This window comes from Aulonocara stuartgranti (assembly GCF_965226115.1).
Source record: "Aulonocara stuartgranti genome assembly, chromosome: 1".
In the NCBI taxonomy this organism is placed as follows: Eukaryota; Metazoa; Chordata; class Actinopteri; order Cichliformes; family Cichlidae; genus Aulonocara; species Aulonocara stuartgranti.
This window is the reverse complement of record NC_138939.1, coordinates 34,122,784-34,140,019: the sequence shown is the minus strand read 5'-3', so window position 1 is coordinate 34,140,019 and position 17,236 is coordinate 34,122,784. Positions and strand designations below refer to the sequence as shown.

The window sequence follows — 17,236 nt, the reverse complement described above, 5'->3', positions numbered from 1 at the left end:
TCCCTGTTGGTGTTATCCATGATGATAATTATTAATTTTCCCCCTGTTCTTCCTGGAGAATGGGGGCCGGAGAGCTGCAGTCTTGCAGAGCCTCCTCTGTGGGCCGCCAAGAATCCCACTGTCATCACTTATCACAGACAGAGCCGGGGCCCAAGGCTAAACGCTGATGAAAATGAAAAGCGCTCGTTCTGATTTGTCCTGTTTTTGGTGTGTGGTTGTGTGTGTATGTGGCTCTGTGCTTCCTCTCCTCTGTCTTATGTTTTTGATCCCTTTTTGTCTTCATCCCCTATATGGTAGGAAACATAGGCTTTTATCTGATTTCATAAGATGTCAGGTATGACACAAAATTTTTTTTTGTTTAACGCCAAACAGGACAGCTTTTTTCCAGCAAACACCTACTATTTGCTACCTGCTTAGTAGATGGAGCAGTCCATCTACTGGTGAAGAAAATTGTAACATTTAGCATAGAGATCACTGTTTAGCATGGGCGGCGGTCTTATATCGGTCGTTATTAGCTATTTGCTCGTTGCCAGTACTGGTACCATTAACTGTCGATAAATGTAAAGTAAAAAAGCAAAGATGTGTGAGAAACGCCATTCAATCATGTTATTTATGAGTGTTGATGGTGTATAGTTTGTGCACATGAGCGTACTCTTTAGTGTCCCTGATGACCACACACGTGTTTGGAATCTGAGCAAAGTCAGGAAGTGTGTGTGAGCAAGTTATCGGTGACAGCATTGTCACATTATAAGCTCATAAAACTGACATAAATGCTGAGACCAATACTTTTATCAAAATATCGGCATTAGTATTTGTCTTAAAAACGCTATATGCCGTGCTGTAATTTAGTATCCTTCCCAGTTTTTGGAGAAACTGAGGAATAAAGAGAGAGATTACCATGCTTAAATTCATCAGGTGGACAGAGACAAGGCTCAAAATAAATATGGGAGTACATGGGCAAATATTTGCCCTCTGGCTAGCTATAACAACTCTGTAATCTGTGACATGATGCCTGTTGTCTGTTTAAATACTAAAATAATTTCCATTTCAGGGAATTCACCTTTTTTTTTCCATGCGAAAATAAACTTCTTTTTACTGTTTTCAATACCCATCTGAAGTTGAACTTTCAAGCTTTTACTAAGTCATTTCGGACACCCGGATAAGTTTGATAAGTTCTTCTCTTCCTCTTTAATTAAAAAAGTGCTAAAACATGTACAAATCAGGTGAGTCATCCAGACCTCATTTGATCTTCTTCTGTTTTATTTATGAGGCTGTTACATCCTGTTTTTTCAGTTGCGATTTTAATGGGGCTCTGAGCTGCTAAGCTGTTTGTGTATTTGCAAGTTTCTCTGGCCTAAATTTTAATTGCCCGTCTCGCTGGCTGTGTGAAAGTTGCACAACGCAAGAAGTGACAATCAATCTCGCTTATGAGGCATTGTCATCGACGAGGCGTGATGAGGATGATCTCTGCCTCTCTGGCTGAGAGAGGTGAATCTGCTCTGCCTGACGAGTAATTACAGCTAATTTCCTAATTACCTGAGCAGCGAGCTTTTCTGTAGCGTTCATTAAAAGCCATAATTGCATTGGGTTGACATGCTCTTTTATCCACTTTGGGTTCTTTTCTCACGGTTTAGCTGCGACTTGCGGTGCTGCCCCTGCCTGTCTCAGTCGATAAAGGTTGATTGAAGCCTCGGTGCGTGGAGTTTATTGAACGCAGCTTCTGACAGCAGCATGATTATCAGGGTTGCGTATGTGTATTTTTGAGTGTGCTGCAAATACTTTTAGTATTGCAAAAAAATCTGAAATTGTTTGGAGAGTTTTACAGAAGCTGTGAACAGATGGTACTGTATTTTATGTCTTGAAAGAAGAAGCAGCATTCCCTCTGGCATTTAAATGGTTTCCCCATCCTCCATTCCCCATCTTCCATTACCTTGCAGTTTTTGTCTCCCTACCTTTTGTCTGTTTTCCTACCTTTACAGCTTCCTTTCCTCTCTTCTGTATACTATTTTCCTCTCTTGCATTGATTCAGCTCTTCTTTGTCTCAGAGAGCCGGCCTCCAAGTTGTCAGCTGCATCAGGATTAAAAGCTATTAGTTCTGCATCATTGCCACTACAAGTGCGCTCCTGAGATTGATAGAGTGGCTTTGTTCCTCCAGTGGGGGCAGATATGAGAGGAAAACAAACCTGGGGGGGGTTACACCTCATATTTGACAATGGTCACCTAAAGACTTTCCCTCAGTTTGTTTTTCAGTCAAATGTGTTTATGGCGCTGCAGGACTACAGAGCATGTTTTGGAGCAAAAACCACACTTCCTTGCTGGTTTTTAGTGAATTTACACAACTGTAAGACATGTTAAAAGCTCATTATTGGACCAGAGATTTTTCAGATGTCCGATTTCCCTTTTCCTTGTGGGAATTGTTGATTTAAATTCAAATGTATGGAGTAAAGCGTCATTCATTTTCCTTAACCTTTCCTTTTCTTCTTTTCCTGACTTTTGAGATTTATTTTTTTTTTTACATTATTGGAACACTGCCACCAAAATAGCCACCTTTGATAATTTCATATAACAATCTAAGGTATATATTTTTGTTACTGTCAGCAAATTTCGCCCAGTGTTGCCTCATGCGGTAATTTGTTTCTTTTGTCCAGTGACAAGTCTCAAGCGAGGTGAGAGGGAGCACGCGGGGACATGTTGTTGACTCAGCCTAAATGAGAAAGCAAGTTGTTTTTGAGAAGAAGTGGGGCTGAAGAAAATAGAATGCAGTTCCCATACAACTCATTTTGATATCTACTATATGTAAGCTGGCATTGCCACTGTGGCTCTACAGACCACACACTAGGGCTGTGCAATACTGCACACTGGCCCTGTAAATAGAGGGCCAGTACTGCCGATACCAATACCAGTGGAGAGCAGTGTGTCGTGATTCATGAGATGAATCATGTTCAGTTTTCAAATTCTGAACATATTTTAATGACCACCAAGTTTGGAGGCCTGGAATGTAAATATCCATCTGATCATGTCTCTGTCAATGTCTGTGCTTTAAATGTTCTATAGGCTAGAAACAAAATAGAAAGTCAACACAAAAAGGTTCAAACATTTTTCATTGTGCATGTTTAAGGTTTATTTTATATTATTTTTTAAATTAATGCAGTTTAGTTGGCTTCCTACTAAACTTAGTGGCAGTATTGATCAAAGTATCGATCCTATCATGCTAGTATTGATCCAATAGCAATACCAGCCTTGATATCAATACTATTGATACTATTGATATTTGCATCAATATGCCCAACTCTCACACGTAAGAATAACATGACAAAGCTGAATTGCGCTTTCTCCTTTAAGGAGCACTTTAAACACAAAGATAAGGGTGCATATCGAAAGTTTTTTTTTTCTCCCAGTTTGTTTTTACTGTCTTGTTCTTGAACACAGTCCTTATCATGTGGCTCATATTGCTCATTAATATCTCGAGACATGGTCTGCCTCCAGCCTCGTGCGCACTCGCTCTCTCAGCTCTGCATGTCACCGTTGCAGTGTAGTCAAACAAATCCAGGGGTTTATTGTACTGTCACATTCTAACACACCCCTCATATTTCATTGCAGGCAATTGTGGGCTACTTTGACATTTTCTTTGACAAAGGCTGCAGCAACAAGGTAAGCAGCGACCGAGCCATTTAACGGAAACTCAATTATGTTCACGCTTTAGCGTGTTCCTCCTCCCTGAGGCATTCGCTGGCAATCGACGGGCGTCCTAGCCGACTGCTGATACAAGCACTTACCCAGCAGAGCCGGCCAGTTGGAACAGGCGATGCCAAGCTGTGTGAGCAGCACAGACACGCCTTCTGATTGCACTTCCTCTTTTACCTGAAACTCAAGTTGCATTCTATTGATTTGAATTTCAGTAAGATTCTGTTTATTGTACATACTCAGCTATAAATGATTCAGAGACCAATAGCTGTAAGAGTGGGTCAGCTTTAACAGAAACTCACCTCACCTTTTTTTTCTGCTTTCTGTGGCATATTTGACAGGAATCAAAAAAACATGGTTTCCTCTTTTGAAATAGTTTCACATTAATGCTAATTTCTTTCACAAAAATCTGGCCCTATAAATAGATTTGAAGTCCTTAAGCATTCAAATGTTTTGTTTTTTTGCACAATAATACAAAATGACAAAGTGATCCTCCTTTATAGAAACTCAGTACTGACTTTAGGATGCTCTGCTAATGTTTTTTCCCTCTCCACATTACTAGGTGATGTTCTCCACTGGTCCTCAGGTCACAAAGACACACTGGAAACAGACCGTGTTCCTGTTGGAGAAACCTGTGTCTGTCCAAGCCGGTGAGTCAACACTTCCCTGAGAAACACTCTACGACACTGTGCAACGTTTAGTGCTACTGTCTACTCAGTTCAGTTTAATTTTTTTTACTCTTATTTACATATTTTATAGGCAGGTTTGCATTTAATATTCAGGTGTGGTAATTCTCATGATATCATTTCACTCTTCTGGACCCTTTGGGGTGCGTCATAGCGTGTTGCAGTCAGTAATCTGTCTGTGGTGGAGATGTAGTGAGGCTGGTTGACACCCATTATCCGTCAAACACAGTGACAGCGAGGGATCAAAACAAATCGCATTCAGCCATCAGAGGCACCATGTAAAACTTCATCTGATAGCCAGCTGCAGGCCTCTGAATCATGATATGTTACAAGGGAGGCGTTTTGTAACTGGCCAGTCAAATATCTGCGGAATCGCTGTATCAGCACGTTAAAAGACAGTTAACTGATAGAGCTTGATGTGAGTCGTATTTGTATGATTGTTTATGGAAATGACTTTCTTTAAGCCCAATCTCCACCAAACTGAACTGGACGTCTTGTCCTGTGTCTTGTGTTCACTAACAGCATCATACAGTGATTCATCTAATAGCTATATTTTTTTAAATATTACAGATTTCACTTCATTGTGAGGACACTGACGCAGAAGTACATTATTAGAAGACATTTTGTTTTATGGTGTCATGTGTGTCCATTAGAATCACAAGCAGATGCCCACGGCAGGGTACTCAGAGCCATTATGCTATCATGTCAAGGCCCCTTGTGGTGTGGCTCTCACACTTTACAAAATGCCATCAGTTACTAAACCCTCATATAAGCACAAAAGTGTGACACAAGCGTGACACAAGTGTGTCAGTGTGTTTGTTGTTGTGAGGACATTTATTTCACCATTTATTTTATTATATTCACTTAAACATTTCCAAGTTTAACGATCACAAGTAACCGTACAACTCTTAACCTAATTCTAACTATATCCCTAAAACTAAATCTTAAGCCTCAACTGGGTTTAAAAGGTGTTTCAAAAATTGAGGGCTGGCTAAACCTAAAATTTCATCCCTCAGATAAAGCTGGCTCTCCAGTGGCTGGCAGTAAAGGCATTCTTCCTCAGTTTAACACACAGGGGTTTTGCTGTTAGAAAACAAAAAGGAAAAACAAAGTCAGATCACCTTATTAAAAAGTCTTTTCATCTCAGAAATGGTTGAAGAATTTGAAGGTTCCAGCATGTTTTCCTTTTCAGACATGGTGCTGATTCTCAAACTCAACCAGCCAGTTCTTTTCTCTTTATTGTAAAAGAAAAGATTATTGCTGCTAGTGTTGCATTCAAAAATGGTATTCCCGTCACAGTATATCAGTTTATATACAGTGGTGTGAAAAAGTATTTGCCCCTTCCTAATTTCCTGTTTTTTTTTGTATGTTTGTCACACTAAATACCAGACAAAGATAACACAAGTAAACACAAAATGCAGTTTCTAAATGAAGGTGTGTTATAATATAAACTAAGTGTGGTATATCACATCTTGGGACAGCTGAGTTTAATTTCTCTAGCCACACCCACACCTGATTACTGCCACACCTGTTCTTAATCAAGAAATCGCTTAAGTAGGACCTGCCTGACAAAGTGAAGTAGACCAAAAGATCCTCAAAAGCCCGACAACATACCAAGGAAATTCAGGAAAAAATGAACAACAAAATAAATTAGATATCTTAGCTTGGAAAAGGTTATAAAGCTGTTTCTAAAGCCGTGGGACTCCAGCCTGCCACATTGAGAGCCATTATCCACAAATGGCAAAAACATGGAACTTTACCGGGGTGGCTGGCCAGCCAAAATTCACCCAAGAGCACAGCAACAATTCACCCAAGGGGTCATAAAATATCCCAGAAAACATCCAGAGAACTGCAGGCCTCACTTAAGGTTAAGGTCAGTGTTCATGTCTCTACCATAAGAAAGAGACTGGGCAAAAGTGGCCTGCATGGCAGAGTACCAAGACAAAACCACTGCTGAGCAAAAGGAATGTAATGGCTTGTCTCAGTTTTGCCAAAAAACATGTTCATGATCCCCAAGACTCCCCAATATTCTGTCGACTGACAAGACAAAAGTTTAATTTTTTGGAAGGTGTGTGTCCCATTACATCTGACGTAAAAGTATCACAGCATTCCAGAAAAGGAACATCATACCAACAGAAAATATGGTGGTCATATAATGGTTTGGGGCTGTTTCGCTGCCTCAGGACGTTGAAGACTTGCTGTGGTAAATGGAACTGTGAATTTTGCTGTCACCAAAACATCCTTAAGGAAAATATTTGGCCATCTGTTTGTGACCTCAAGCGGATTTGAGTTCTGCAACAGGAAAATGATCTAAAACACACCAGCAAGTCCACCTCTGACTAGGCCACTCCAAAGTCTTCATTTGTTTTTCTTAAACCATCAAAATCCTGATCTAAATCCGATTGAGATGCTGCGGCACGACCTTAAGAAAGGTGGTTCATGCTCGAAAACCTTCCACCGTGGCTGAATTACAACAATTCTGCAAACATGAGTGGGCCAAAATTCCTCCACAGCCATGTAAAAGGTTCATTGTCAGTTATCGCAAACGCTTGTTTGCAGTTGTTGCTGCGAAGGTTGGCCCAAACAGTTATTAGGTTTATGGGGGAAATCGCCTTTTCACACAGGGCCGTGTAGGTTTGGATTTTTTCCCCTTTAATAATAAACACTTTCATTTGGAAAAAACATTTTGTGTTTACTTGTGTTATCTTTGTCTAGTATTTAAATTTGTTTGACAATATGAAACATTTAGATGTGAAAAACATAAAAAAGAAAGGGAAATCAGGAGGGGGGTAAACACTTTTTCACACCACTGTAATACATAATGTCTGGATGATTTCACATTTATTACTGCTGTAAACTCTTTCTCTCTATGTTATCATAATGGGAATCATGGATATGTCTGCTGAAGTGGGAATGGATGAGCTTTGAGACTGGCTGTCCACTCAGTGGCCAGATATCAGACTTAGTCTGCTGTAATAAATGACCTGTGTGGGGACAGAGCCGCTTGATGTCCAGCTACTCCTAGCCGTGCTCAGCCTGCGAGGCCAGCACCCAGGGTGATAAGAATGTCAAAACTTCTGATGCTGCACAGACGCTATCACGGGCTTTGCATTATCCTAGGGAAGATAAATGCATCAGAGAGAGAGCAGAGAAGAATAGTATGCTAAAACAGAACAGAACTAGGAAGCTGCACAGTGATACCAAGAAGCATTATGCACCAGATTTTTTCACATAATAGTGCATGACATGGTCATGTGAAAAAGAATAGTGTGAAAAACACAAAGTTCAACCCACGATTTAGTAGTCTGTGGAACCTTTAGCAGTAATAATTTTAAGTTTTACTTTTCTGTTTAATTTTGTCAGTCTAATACATTGTTGAGCAATGCTGACCACACTTTTTTTTACAGTGTTTTCTTGTTTCATTGATGTTTGTTGTCATTAATTTATGTACAGCTCTCTTACAGACCTACTACAGCATTTCAATTATGTTACAGTTAGCATTTTGACTGGGCCACCTTGATTTTGTTTTTTCCTTCTTCAGCCAGAGATTTGTTGCTATGCTAAAGATCATAGTCCTGTTGCAGCAAGGCTGTAGCTCTCAGACAGATGGCCTGACATTAGACTGAAAAATATCTTAATCAGGGGGAGTTCATGGTAGGTGCAATCACTCCATGTTAACCAGATCCTGTGGCTACAAAACAAGCCCAAATCATCACCCCTCCTCTATCGTGCTTAACAGTTTGTATGAAATGTTTGTGGTGATATGCTCTGCTCTTTTTTTTAGAGAGAAGAGATTTTGTCCTGTAGTATGCACTGCAAGGCATATAACACTGCAGATCATTTTTACCATCTGAAGCAGTGCCATCCTTTAGAGCATGCACAATGCTAGACTTTACTCTCCCATCCCTCTCCTTATGCCAAAAAATGAAGAGCGACAGCGATAATATGAATGCATCAGCCTATTTTTTGGTAAAAGACATGTTGGTAATAAGAATAGTCAAAAATTAGGTCTAAGGTCCATCTCAGGTGAAATCTCACCAAAACTGTTCTATGGGCTTATGACAAAACAGGGCTTCATTATTATTATTATTAGTAGTAGTAGTAGTATTATTATTTGTGTGCATTTTTGTAGATTTCTAGATTTCAGGAAACTAAAGAGCCGATTTCCTTTAAATATGCGGTGTACATTAATGCTTATTATCATGTGTGTTATCATGTTTTCGGGACCTCCAATAAACAACTATCCTGTACACAACCGGTGAACACCAAAAATGTAAAAAACCTCATGTGCCAATGGCCAGTCTGTTCACAGACTGGCCATTGGCAGTCTGAGCATATTAATGTCAGAAAATCAAACAGTAACATCTACAAGCTGACAGTTATAGTTTTTGCTAATTTGGGTTAAAAAAATTACAATTTAAAACGAAACAGCAGATTTGAATATAAGTCTGGAAGGCAGCTGGCTGGTGGTGTGTCTAGGTATACTCCTCTTTTGCATGTGCTGCCATCAGCTTCTGGCTCTGGTAATCCTTCATAGGATGTTACCTTTCCTGTAGAAACTTCTGAGCTCTGGTTATTTTTGGAGTGTAATGGATATGACTACCTCTAGAGGCCACTAGACCAGTTTGTAGACTTAAACTTGTTCATTCCTCCCACCTCTACACATGTTCTGTCTCACTCTGGTCTTCTTTGATCAGTGCCTATTTTACCTAGTCCTGAATTATCTAGAAGGCATAATGTCATGTTGCACCATTAAACACACAGACACAGATGTGTTTGTAGCCTGAGCTTTTTCAGCCTAGAAGATTCTGCCTCAAATTGGACAGATTAAGTCCATAAAGATCCATCAGTTTGTGCATGCGTCTCAAGCTTGAACCGAGCAGTGCAAGCAGAAAAAGTTAAATGGAAGAATAAAATGAAGGGAGAAGCAGGTTATTGATGTGCTTCCTCTACCCCAGCACCCTAACGGTCTCCAGCCTCCTCCAGGGGCTGTAAACCAGAAATGGAGTTTTTAACAGCATTCACCGGCTGCCTGCTAGGCTCCCATGGTGTACTTTTACAACACCCATATACACACATTCTTCTTTACACACTGAAATGCACAATTGTTTTTGCATAGTTCTGTACTAAACTTCCCCTTAGCTGTAAGAGAAAACTTTCTAAAGTTACCTTGAAGATGATAAAAGTCTCTGTTACACACACACACACACACAATGGCCTCTCCTCTCGGGTTATGACTGAGAAGCACTTTTAGCTCTGATTGGCCGAAGTAAGGGCTGAGCATAAACAGCCAGTGGTTGTGTTTCATATTGGCTCAGGCTGTGGTGATTTATCGTGGCGGGACCAAATCTTATTTGATGTGTTTGTACGAGGTGCAGCAGTAATTAACTCTAAGGCCGCACTTCTGTGGGAGGCCCTTGCTCAAGAGAGAGTAGGCACGCAGCAGCCTGGAACAAAACATTGCTGCAAATCCTCCCGACTGGCAGCGTAATAAATTAAACAGAAAATCATTTGTCATGCTCTGGTGTGTTTGTGTAGCTCTAGTATTGAAGAGGAGGGTCTGTTTTTCACAGTTTTACCTGCTTAATGTTCACTGGAGAAAGGTCACATTTTCTTCTTTGCCTTTTTTTTGTTTCGGTCCAAGAAAGTACCTTGAGCTGAAGCAGTGCCCTGGTTACGTGCTCAGAGCTAGTCAGAGCAGCTAAAACATGGGCGTGCATCATCATCCAGGCTTTCATTGGTCAGTCAGGTAGTCTTTATTCCTGCCCCCGTTTTCATGACTCACCTCGTGTGTCCTGAGTGGAACCGTAGCTCTTCCAAATATCCTCACCCCTCCCTCCCTGCCTCACCTCTCCAGGCACAGTTTAAACACCTCTTTACCTCCTCAACCCTCCCCCTCTATCCTGTTTGAACTCTGAGGGTCCTTGAGCTGTCGAGCAGCAGTGGCCGAGCTAAGCTTAAAGTTCTTCAGGGTTGTAATTCAACACATGGATCAGTTGTGAGTGCAGACCGGTGCTCGGGATATACAATCCATCATCTCTGCACCTCTGCCTCTTCGCTGTGCGCTGAACGAGACCTGAGAAGCAGAAAAGGATTAGATGAAAGCAGATTGGAGCATAAGGGAGTATGCCAGAGAATTGTGAGTGAAATGTAGCTATGAGCATCACATCAGTGTCAGGTGAAGTCAGCTGCTGTGGCTTGCCCTTTTGTATAAAAATATACATCAGGATGACAGAAGGATCCCCAGAAGCTTTAAGAGTGAACATGTGCTTGAAATGAACTATTTTTAGCTCTGTTGTGTTGCTAAATTAACTGTGCGCGCGTCCCTCTTTATACTCTCTGCGACTTTCCCTCCTCGTATTCCCTTTCTTTACACTTTTAGAAAAAGATTTTTAGAGGGAGATGGTGGTACTAGTTCTACAGGAGACTACAGGAGTGCTAAGTGAAATGTGAATGACAACAGTTTAAATGAATCACATATAACTCTGGTGTAATTTCATGGAGAAACGCTGCACTGGGCTGACATGGGCGCTTTCTGTGGGCCTGGTGGTGCTTAATGATACTGGCACGGTGATGTATGACATCGCAGTGAAAGCCCGACACCGTTCCCCGACTCATTTCCACACATGGTTAACTCTTTCTCCAAGGTTCTGAACGGCCAGTTTACTGAAAGCACGAGGCCCTCTTCCACTGGGAGTTTGCACTGACTGATTACAGCAGAGCTGCTTGCATACACCATGACTGAAAAGACACTCTGTCATGGGTTGTTTGTATGCTGCAATACACAGCTGACATTAGACGGACAGCTTAGAGAGCATGAGTCTTTGGTCACAAGACATTTTTATTTTCCTTTCAGTGCTGTTTTAACAAAAGGTTACCAAAGGTCAAGCAATTATTTCTTTGGCCTTTATCAACCTCTTATCAAGTGAAGTTTGACTGCAGCCTCCCAAAACCACCACACTCCATCACAAGACTACCAGTAAGGCAAAACCCAGTCCTCTAGAAACTTATGGCTTAGGTATATTCAGTTCCTAAAAAACAAGGATAAGGAAAGAGAGTTTGTTTCATAGCTATCATTGACTGATTTCTAATGGTTTTCTTTATCAGCTTTAGATTGTGGAAATTGTCTCATTTTATAAGTCAAATGCACAGAGACCAGACTTCAGCCTTTGTAGAGACACAGGAAAAGACAAACTAGGCATGTGTGTCAGTGACCTTTTCCTTCACGGTTGGGTAGTTTTGCTTCTATATTGTTGACCGATGACCAAGTTTATTAAGTTGGGGGTGGAGTCGGGGGCAGAATGGTGTCTTTCAGTTTATTACTATGGGATGTATCTTGTTTTCAGGTTTGCAACATTTCTGTGTATTGTCTTTTGTAGAAATCTTTTGGTAAAGTTTTATTAGTTATAAAAAAACAAACTGGATGATTGGCATGAAAAAAGAACATTACAAAAGTTATTAACCAGTGTAGTAATTCAATTTTATTTTATTTTTATACCACCAAATCTAAATAACGGTTGCCTCAAGGCGCTTGATATTGTAAGGTAAAGAACCTACAATAATACAAAGAAGACAGAGAAAACCCGAGCAATCATATGTGACCCGCTATGAGTAAGTGCTACAGGCAACGGTGAGAAGGAAAAACTCCCTTTTAACAGGAAGAAATCTCCAGCAGATCCAGGCTCAGGGAGGAGCGGCCATCTGCTGCGACCGGTTGGGAGTGAGGGAAGGAAGATGTGCTATGGAAGAGAGCCAGAGATTAATAATAAATGATTAACTAACTAGTACAACTTTATTTCCTAAAAAGGTTGCGATGCTGTGTAAACCCTTTTTTTTTCTGCCATTCACAAATTAGAAACAGATCAAGGGCAACAAAAGACTGGACAAGCTGCTGAAAAATACCTGTTGGAACATCTGAAAATTAATTTGGTTATTTGTTGATGATCTTTGGGTCCTTAAAGGAGCAGCTTTAATAAAACAATTGGTGCCTAGCTCAGCTACCATAGGGTGAGATGCGGGGTAAACCCTGGAGAGGCCACCAACCTGGCGCAGGGCTAACACAGAGAGACACTCACACCTATGGGCAATTTTAATATATAAACATATGCTATCAACGCACAGTTAAAAAGAGAGCATTTCCAGTAGGATCAGTGTGCACTATTGCACATGGCATGGGTAACTTTACCATCTGTGAGTGCTGGTGTGTTAATGCTGAATGATATATGCAGGTCTTGGAACAGCATCACTCCCTTCAAGTGACTACTTTGCTTATTTTAGTAAGACAGCACCAAACAATATTCTCCTCTAAGATTTCTTGTCATGTGTACTTTTGGTTTGGTTACTTGTTTTTAAATACTCTTTCTGAAAGTGATTCAGTAATAAGGTTGTAATAAACTAGAAAGTTTTCACCACTGTTCTCTCCCAACATAGCAGTGGCCCCCACTTTCCACACCCAAATATGGAATATTCTTATGTTCCATTACAATTTGTCACACAGTGGTTTTTGTTTTTGTAAAAGCCCCCACAGAGAAACGCCACGGCTGTTTGCCCTCCTTGTAGTGAAGTGACAGCCCCAGAGCACAGCACCAGCAGCAGATTCTGTGACAGCACCGTTGGCATGGAAACGAGTAAGACATGACAGCAGCGATGGCGGACAGTTTGCTGGAGAAAGCTCCACTGTCAGCATTTTCTCTCGTCGTCCTCCTCTAACCTCCAGCTATGTGGAGCGCGCAGCATGCGGAGAGGAGGCAGGCCGGGGATGGAGAGCGTGAGAGGATGCTTGTTTGCCATTTGGGTAAACATTCATTTACCTCCAGCAGTCAAACGTGAAGTTAATCAGAGTGATTATGCGTCATAATCAGCAGCGCCTTCTCACAGCCTCACCGATCACTCGTGCATCGCACTGTAGACGCGCTGCCTCCTTGCTGCCATCTGGGGATCGCGACACATCTGCATTCATACACGCACGCTCACAGACAATCTTGCTTATTAACATACATTAAACCACATTGCCTTTACACACATCATCATTTCTGTAAGCGACAGTGCGTTCAACTCATACTGCAAAGGCCTGAGCTCAGCAGCACTGTAGTGCTGCAAGGCATCAGGAAGACTTGTTTTTATGAGCAGTTACTCATTTCTGGTTTACTATGGACACACGGATTGATTTCAGTCTAATTGTTTTCTGTCTTTTGATTTATTCATTTATTTATTTTTTATCAGTGCATGATATGTCCAGTTTTATTTCCCTGAAATTTCTATAAGGTGAATAAAAACAAAATCCACACACATCAGTAGTGCACTTGAGCAAATATGACATATGTAGCTGCATGTATACTTTATAGCATTTTGGTGTTTTGGTGTTTCTTTGTTGTTTGCTAACACTATAGAATGTAGAAAATACTGAAACACTGTCCCTCTTTTACAAAAAATGCTCTTTTTTTTCCTCTCAGTTTTGGTTCAGTGCTTTGGGACTTCCTGCCTTTGTTAGTAATCCTACCTGACTAGAATATATTAAGACAAACTGATGGTAAAAATCTTGTCTTTCTTTAAACTCTGAGTTTCATTTGCAGATTTTTACGTGGTTTTTGGCTGTAACTGTTTATATTTGATTTCTTTTAATTCATATTACTTCAAAACTGATGATTTACTGTAATGTGTCTTATTAACAGCCTTTATATTTTGAGCAAAGTTCTACTTCTTGTGGAAAGTTATCCCTCAGGGGTAGATTTCAGCTCACAGATGAGTTAATGATGACGCATCCCTTCAAAGAGAAAGAGGGAGAGACCCTCCAGTTAAATGTGATGTGACTTCAGTATAAAAAGGTGTACTGTACTCATATTTCGCTGTCTTTGATATTTTCTTTAGGGGAAGAGCTTCAGGGAAAGATCACTGTGCGCAAAAACAAGAAGGATCCACGCTCACTGTGGGTTACCTTTGAACTCCGAGACAGGAAGCAGACTTATAGCCTCCAATAAGGACAACCATCACATGGTCCTTGCCACGAGTAGTTCGAAAGAATTAATACCTTAAGTGTTTTAAATGTTGGTATTGTTCTTGGCTTTTGAAATAAAACATACTGTAATATGAGATTTCCTCCTTGTCAGTGTCTTTTTGTGCACATTCAGTGTAACTACACAAAAATGCACATTCAGCGTGACTATGTGTTTATTTTTACACATACTGCCAAATGCATGCTGCTGAAATAGTAACTGCAAATGGTTAACAAAGGATCAAGGCTTCTTTGCTCTTTGTGCACTTAATTGTTTTATTTATTTAATTTTACCTTGATAAAATTGACATTTTCCCATTAGAGTAAAAAATGTTCATTTTCCACCTTTAATGTCCATCTTTTTTTTTTTTTCCCTCACAGTTATAGCTTCAAGTCTGTCATACTGAAACAGGAGCCATCACACCAGCCACAGGTTCTGTGGACATTTAGCGCAGGTTTATCTGGGTTAGGTTTATGCCTGAATTTACTCTTCTCTCGGTTAGGATGAGTGTCACTGTCCCTGCTGCCAAGAATCAAGCCCGTAGCATCATATTACCACCAGGAACCATGTTTTACAGATAGCTATAGACACTTTTTGAGTTCATCACTGCATCAGACCTGTTGCCACAGATTTCCATTCCAGTTTTGGTGTAATTTGGTATACTTCAGCCTTTTCCCCTCCCTTTCTTAATGATGGCTTCTTGATGGCCATCCTTCCACTGAGACCATTTCTGATGAAGTTTTGGCCGCTTTGGCCTGAACATACCATTTAAAATTTGTTCTTTACTAAGTTGTCTGTTATTTGCGAACACAGCATTGGTTCATGCCTTAAGTTATCTTTGTCAATAAGTCAATAAAACGAATTACAAGTCTGAAGCCCAGAAATCAAGATGTAAAGAAAAAATGAGTGACTCAAAGTTGCTTGAGTTCTACCCAAAAGAGTTTTTAAGATTTATCTTATAATATAATTAGAATCTTTTTTTCCTGGGGTAATCTTGGGTAATCACTGTGCTTGTGGAAACCATCACAGTCATCTTGTAGTTCTACGGTGTTCCATAGACATCATGACTCAGTGTGCACAATCAGTGTGAATGTTTGCTGCCTTTAAAATACATCCAGACTTTTATGTGTCACAGAGGGTCTCAAATCAAATTCAGTCAATGTTAATCAAGAAGCACAAAGTGGAGCACCAAAGGCAGAGCATATTTTTATAAAGAAAAGATTTCCATTGGGGATCATTAAGTAGAGGATATCAGCTAGCCAAACTCTTGTCTAAACCATTTAAAGTCAGTTCAGCAATCAGAGAGGCTGGATATTTTTCTGAAGCCACTATACATGCAACCTTGATGTCTGAAGATTGTTTAACAGTTAAAGACAGCGTCAGGTGCAACCTTAAGTCTTTCTCTTCAAATCCGCAATTTTACTAATTTCACTAATTCTTCAAATCATCACTCACATGCATCTCTGCCTCATCCAAAGGAGGCTGCTCTTTGTTACAGATTGTGTGCGCTTGCCAGGTATCCCTCCTTATTGTCCTACTTTGAGCTGTGTGATACCTCAGCAGGGGCATCATCCATCTTCCGTGAGTTTACTGGGACAATGCAAAAATGAATTTAAGCTTTAAAAAGGCTGACTGAAGCCTCTTTACATACTTCACCGAGCAGGTCTGCTTACAATCCCCCCCCCCCCCCCCCCCCCCCGAGAAAGAGGAGTCATCTGTGAGGGGAGCAGCGGACTCTGGGCCTGGCTCCCTGTCTTAATGATGATTTGACGGTCACATTTCTACCGCTTCCCTGTCGTCTCTGGCATTCTATTCCTACAGTGTGCTGTACAAGGTGACATCAAACAGGGCGAATGCTTTTTTTGTGTACATGTTTTATTTTTTCTTGCAAAGTTGGATTCGTGGGATTTTGGTTGCGTGGAGTCAGCTCTTTAACTACGCTCCATTCAGTAGTGTCATTTTTGGCTGGACTGCGAGGGACCTGCATCTAGAGACTTTTACGGAAATCGTTCAGCATCATTCCCACATTTTCTGCGGTGTTGTTTCATAATAAACAAGCACTGATGTGTCCTTTGATAAAACTGACGAAAAAAAGAATTCACAAAGCTGGCACCGCCGTGATTAAAAGCCTTAAAAGAGCCTAATAACGCGCCTTTGTTCACAATTGATTATGTTTATTGTCTCACAGCCTGTGCCATTCGTTTTCTCCACATTATTCTGTAAAAAAATGACGCTCATTCTGAGAGGTAATCAATTTTGTAAATCTATTGCACTTAAACGCTCATTTACAAAGCAACATATTTATGACACATTCATTGCTTTGGGTTGGATCACTGTGTCTGAAATAATAATGAAAACGAACGTCAAACAGAAGGAGAAAACAATCCTGAAGCTCAAAGAATTTTCTTTACTTACAACGAAATAGCTCCTTAAATGAAACGAACCCAATTTATTTATAAACACCTTGGGGTCTTTGTCACTGGACGAACTTGAACTGCAGTGTGTGAAGGCTCTGTCAGGGCCGACTGATGAGGATGCTGATAATGGGAGTCGTGCGCCTCGGCATGACCCCCCCCAGCTAACCCCCCTCCGCTGAATCACGGCTTCCCAGGCGTTAGAATTGGTGCGGCTTCTTATCGCTCAGGCGACAGGGGGAGTGATCAATTAATTACAAGAGCTCACATAATTAACGAGCACGAGGAGACACTCGGCGAGAGGCAGTTCACATCCTCCGTTAGGATGCAGTCCGCTCAAAGTAATGAAAAAACACACACACACACACACACACACACACACATATATATATATATATATATATATATATATATATATATATATATATATATATATATATATATATATATATGCTGACAC

The 17,236-nt window shown here is 40.6% G+C and overlaps 1 protein-coding gene across 1 annotated transcript in view; it reads left to right on the top strand.

Moving 5' to 3' along the window:
* Positions 1-14,459, top strand: part of prmt3 (protein arginine methyltransferase 3) — a 64,243-nt gene extending 49,784 nt beyond the window's left edge. The window contains exons 14-16 of the mRNA XM_082535557.1: positions 3,601-3,651; positions 4,247-4,334; positions 14,238-14,459. Of these exons, the coding sequence (XP_082391683.1) occupies positions 3,601-3,651; positions 4,247-4,334; positions 14,238-14,347 (249 nt within the window). The 3' untranslated portion in view covers positions 14,348-14,459. The remainder of the gene's footprint in view (positions 1-3,600; positions 3,652-4,246; positions 4,335-14,237) is intronic.
* The last annotated feature ends 2,777 nt before the right edge of the window (positions 14,460-17,236 follow it).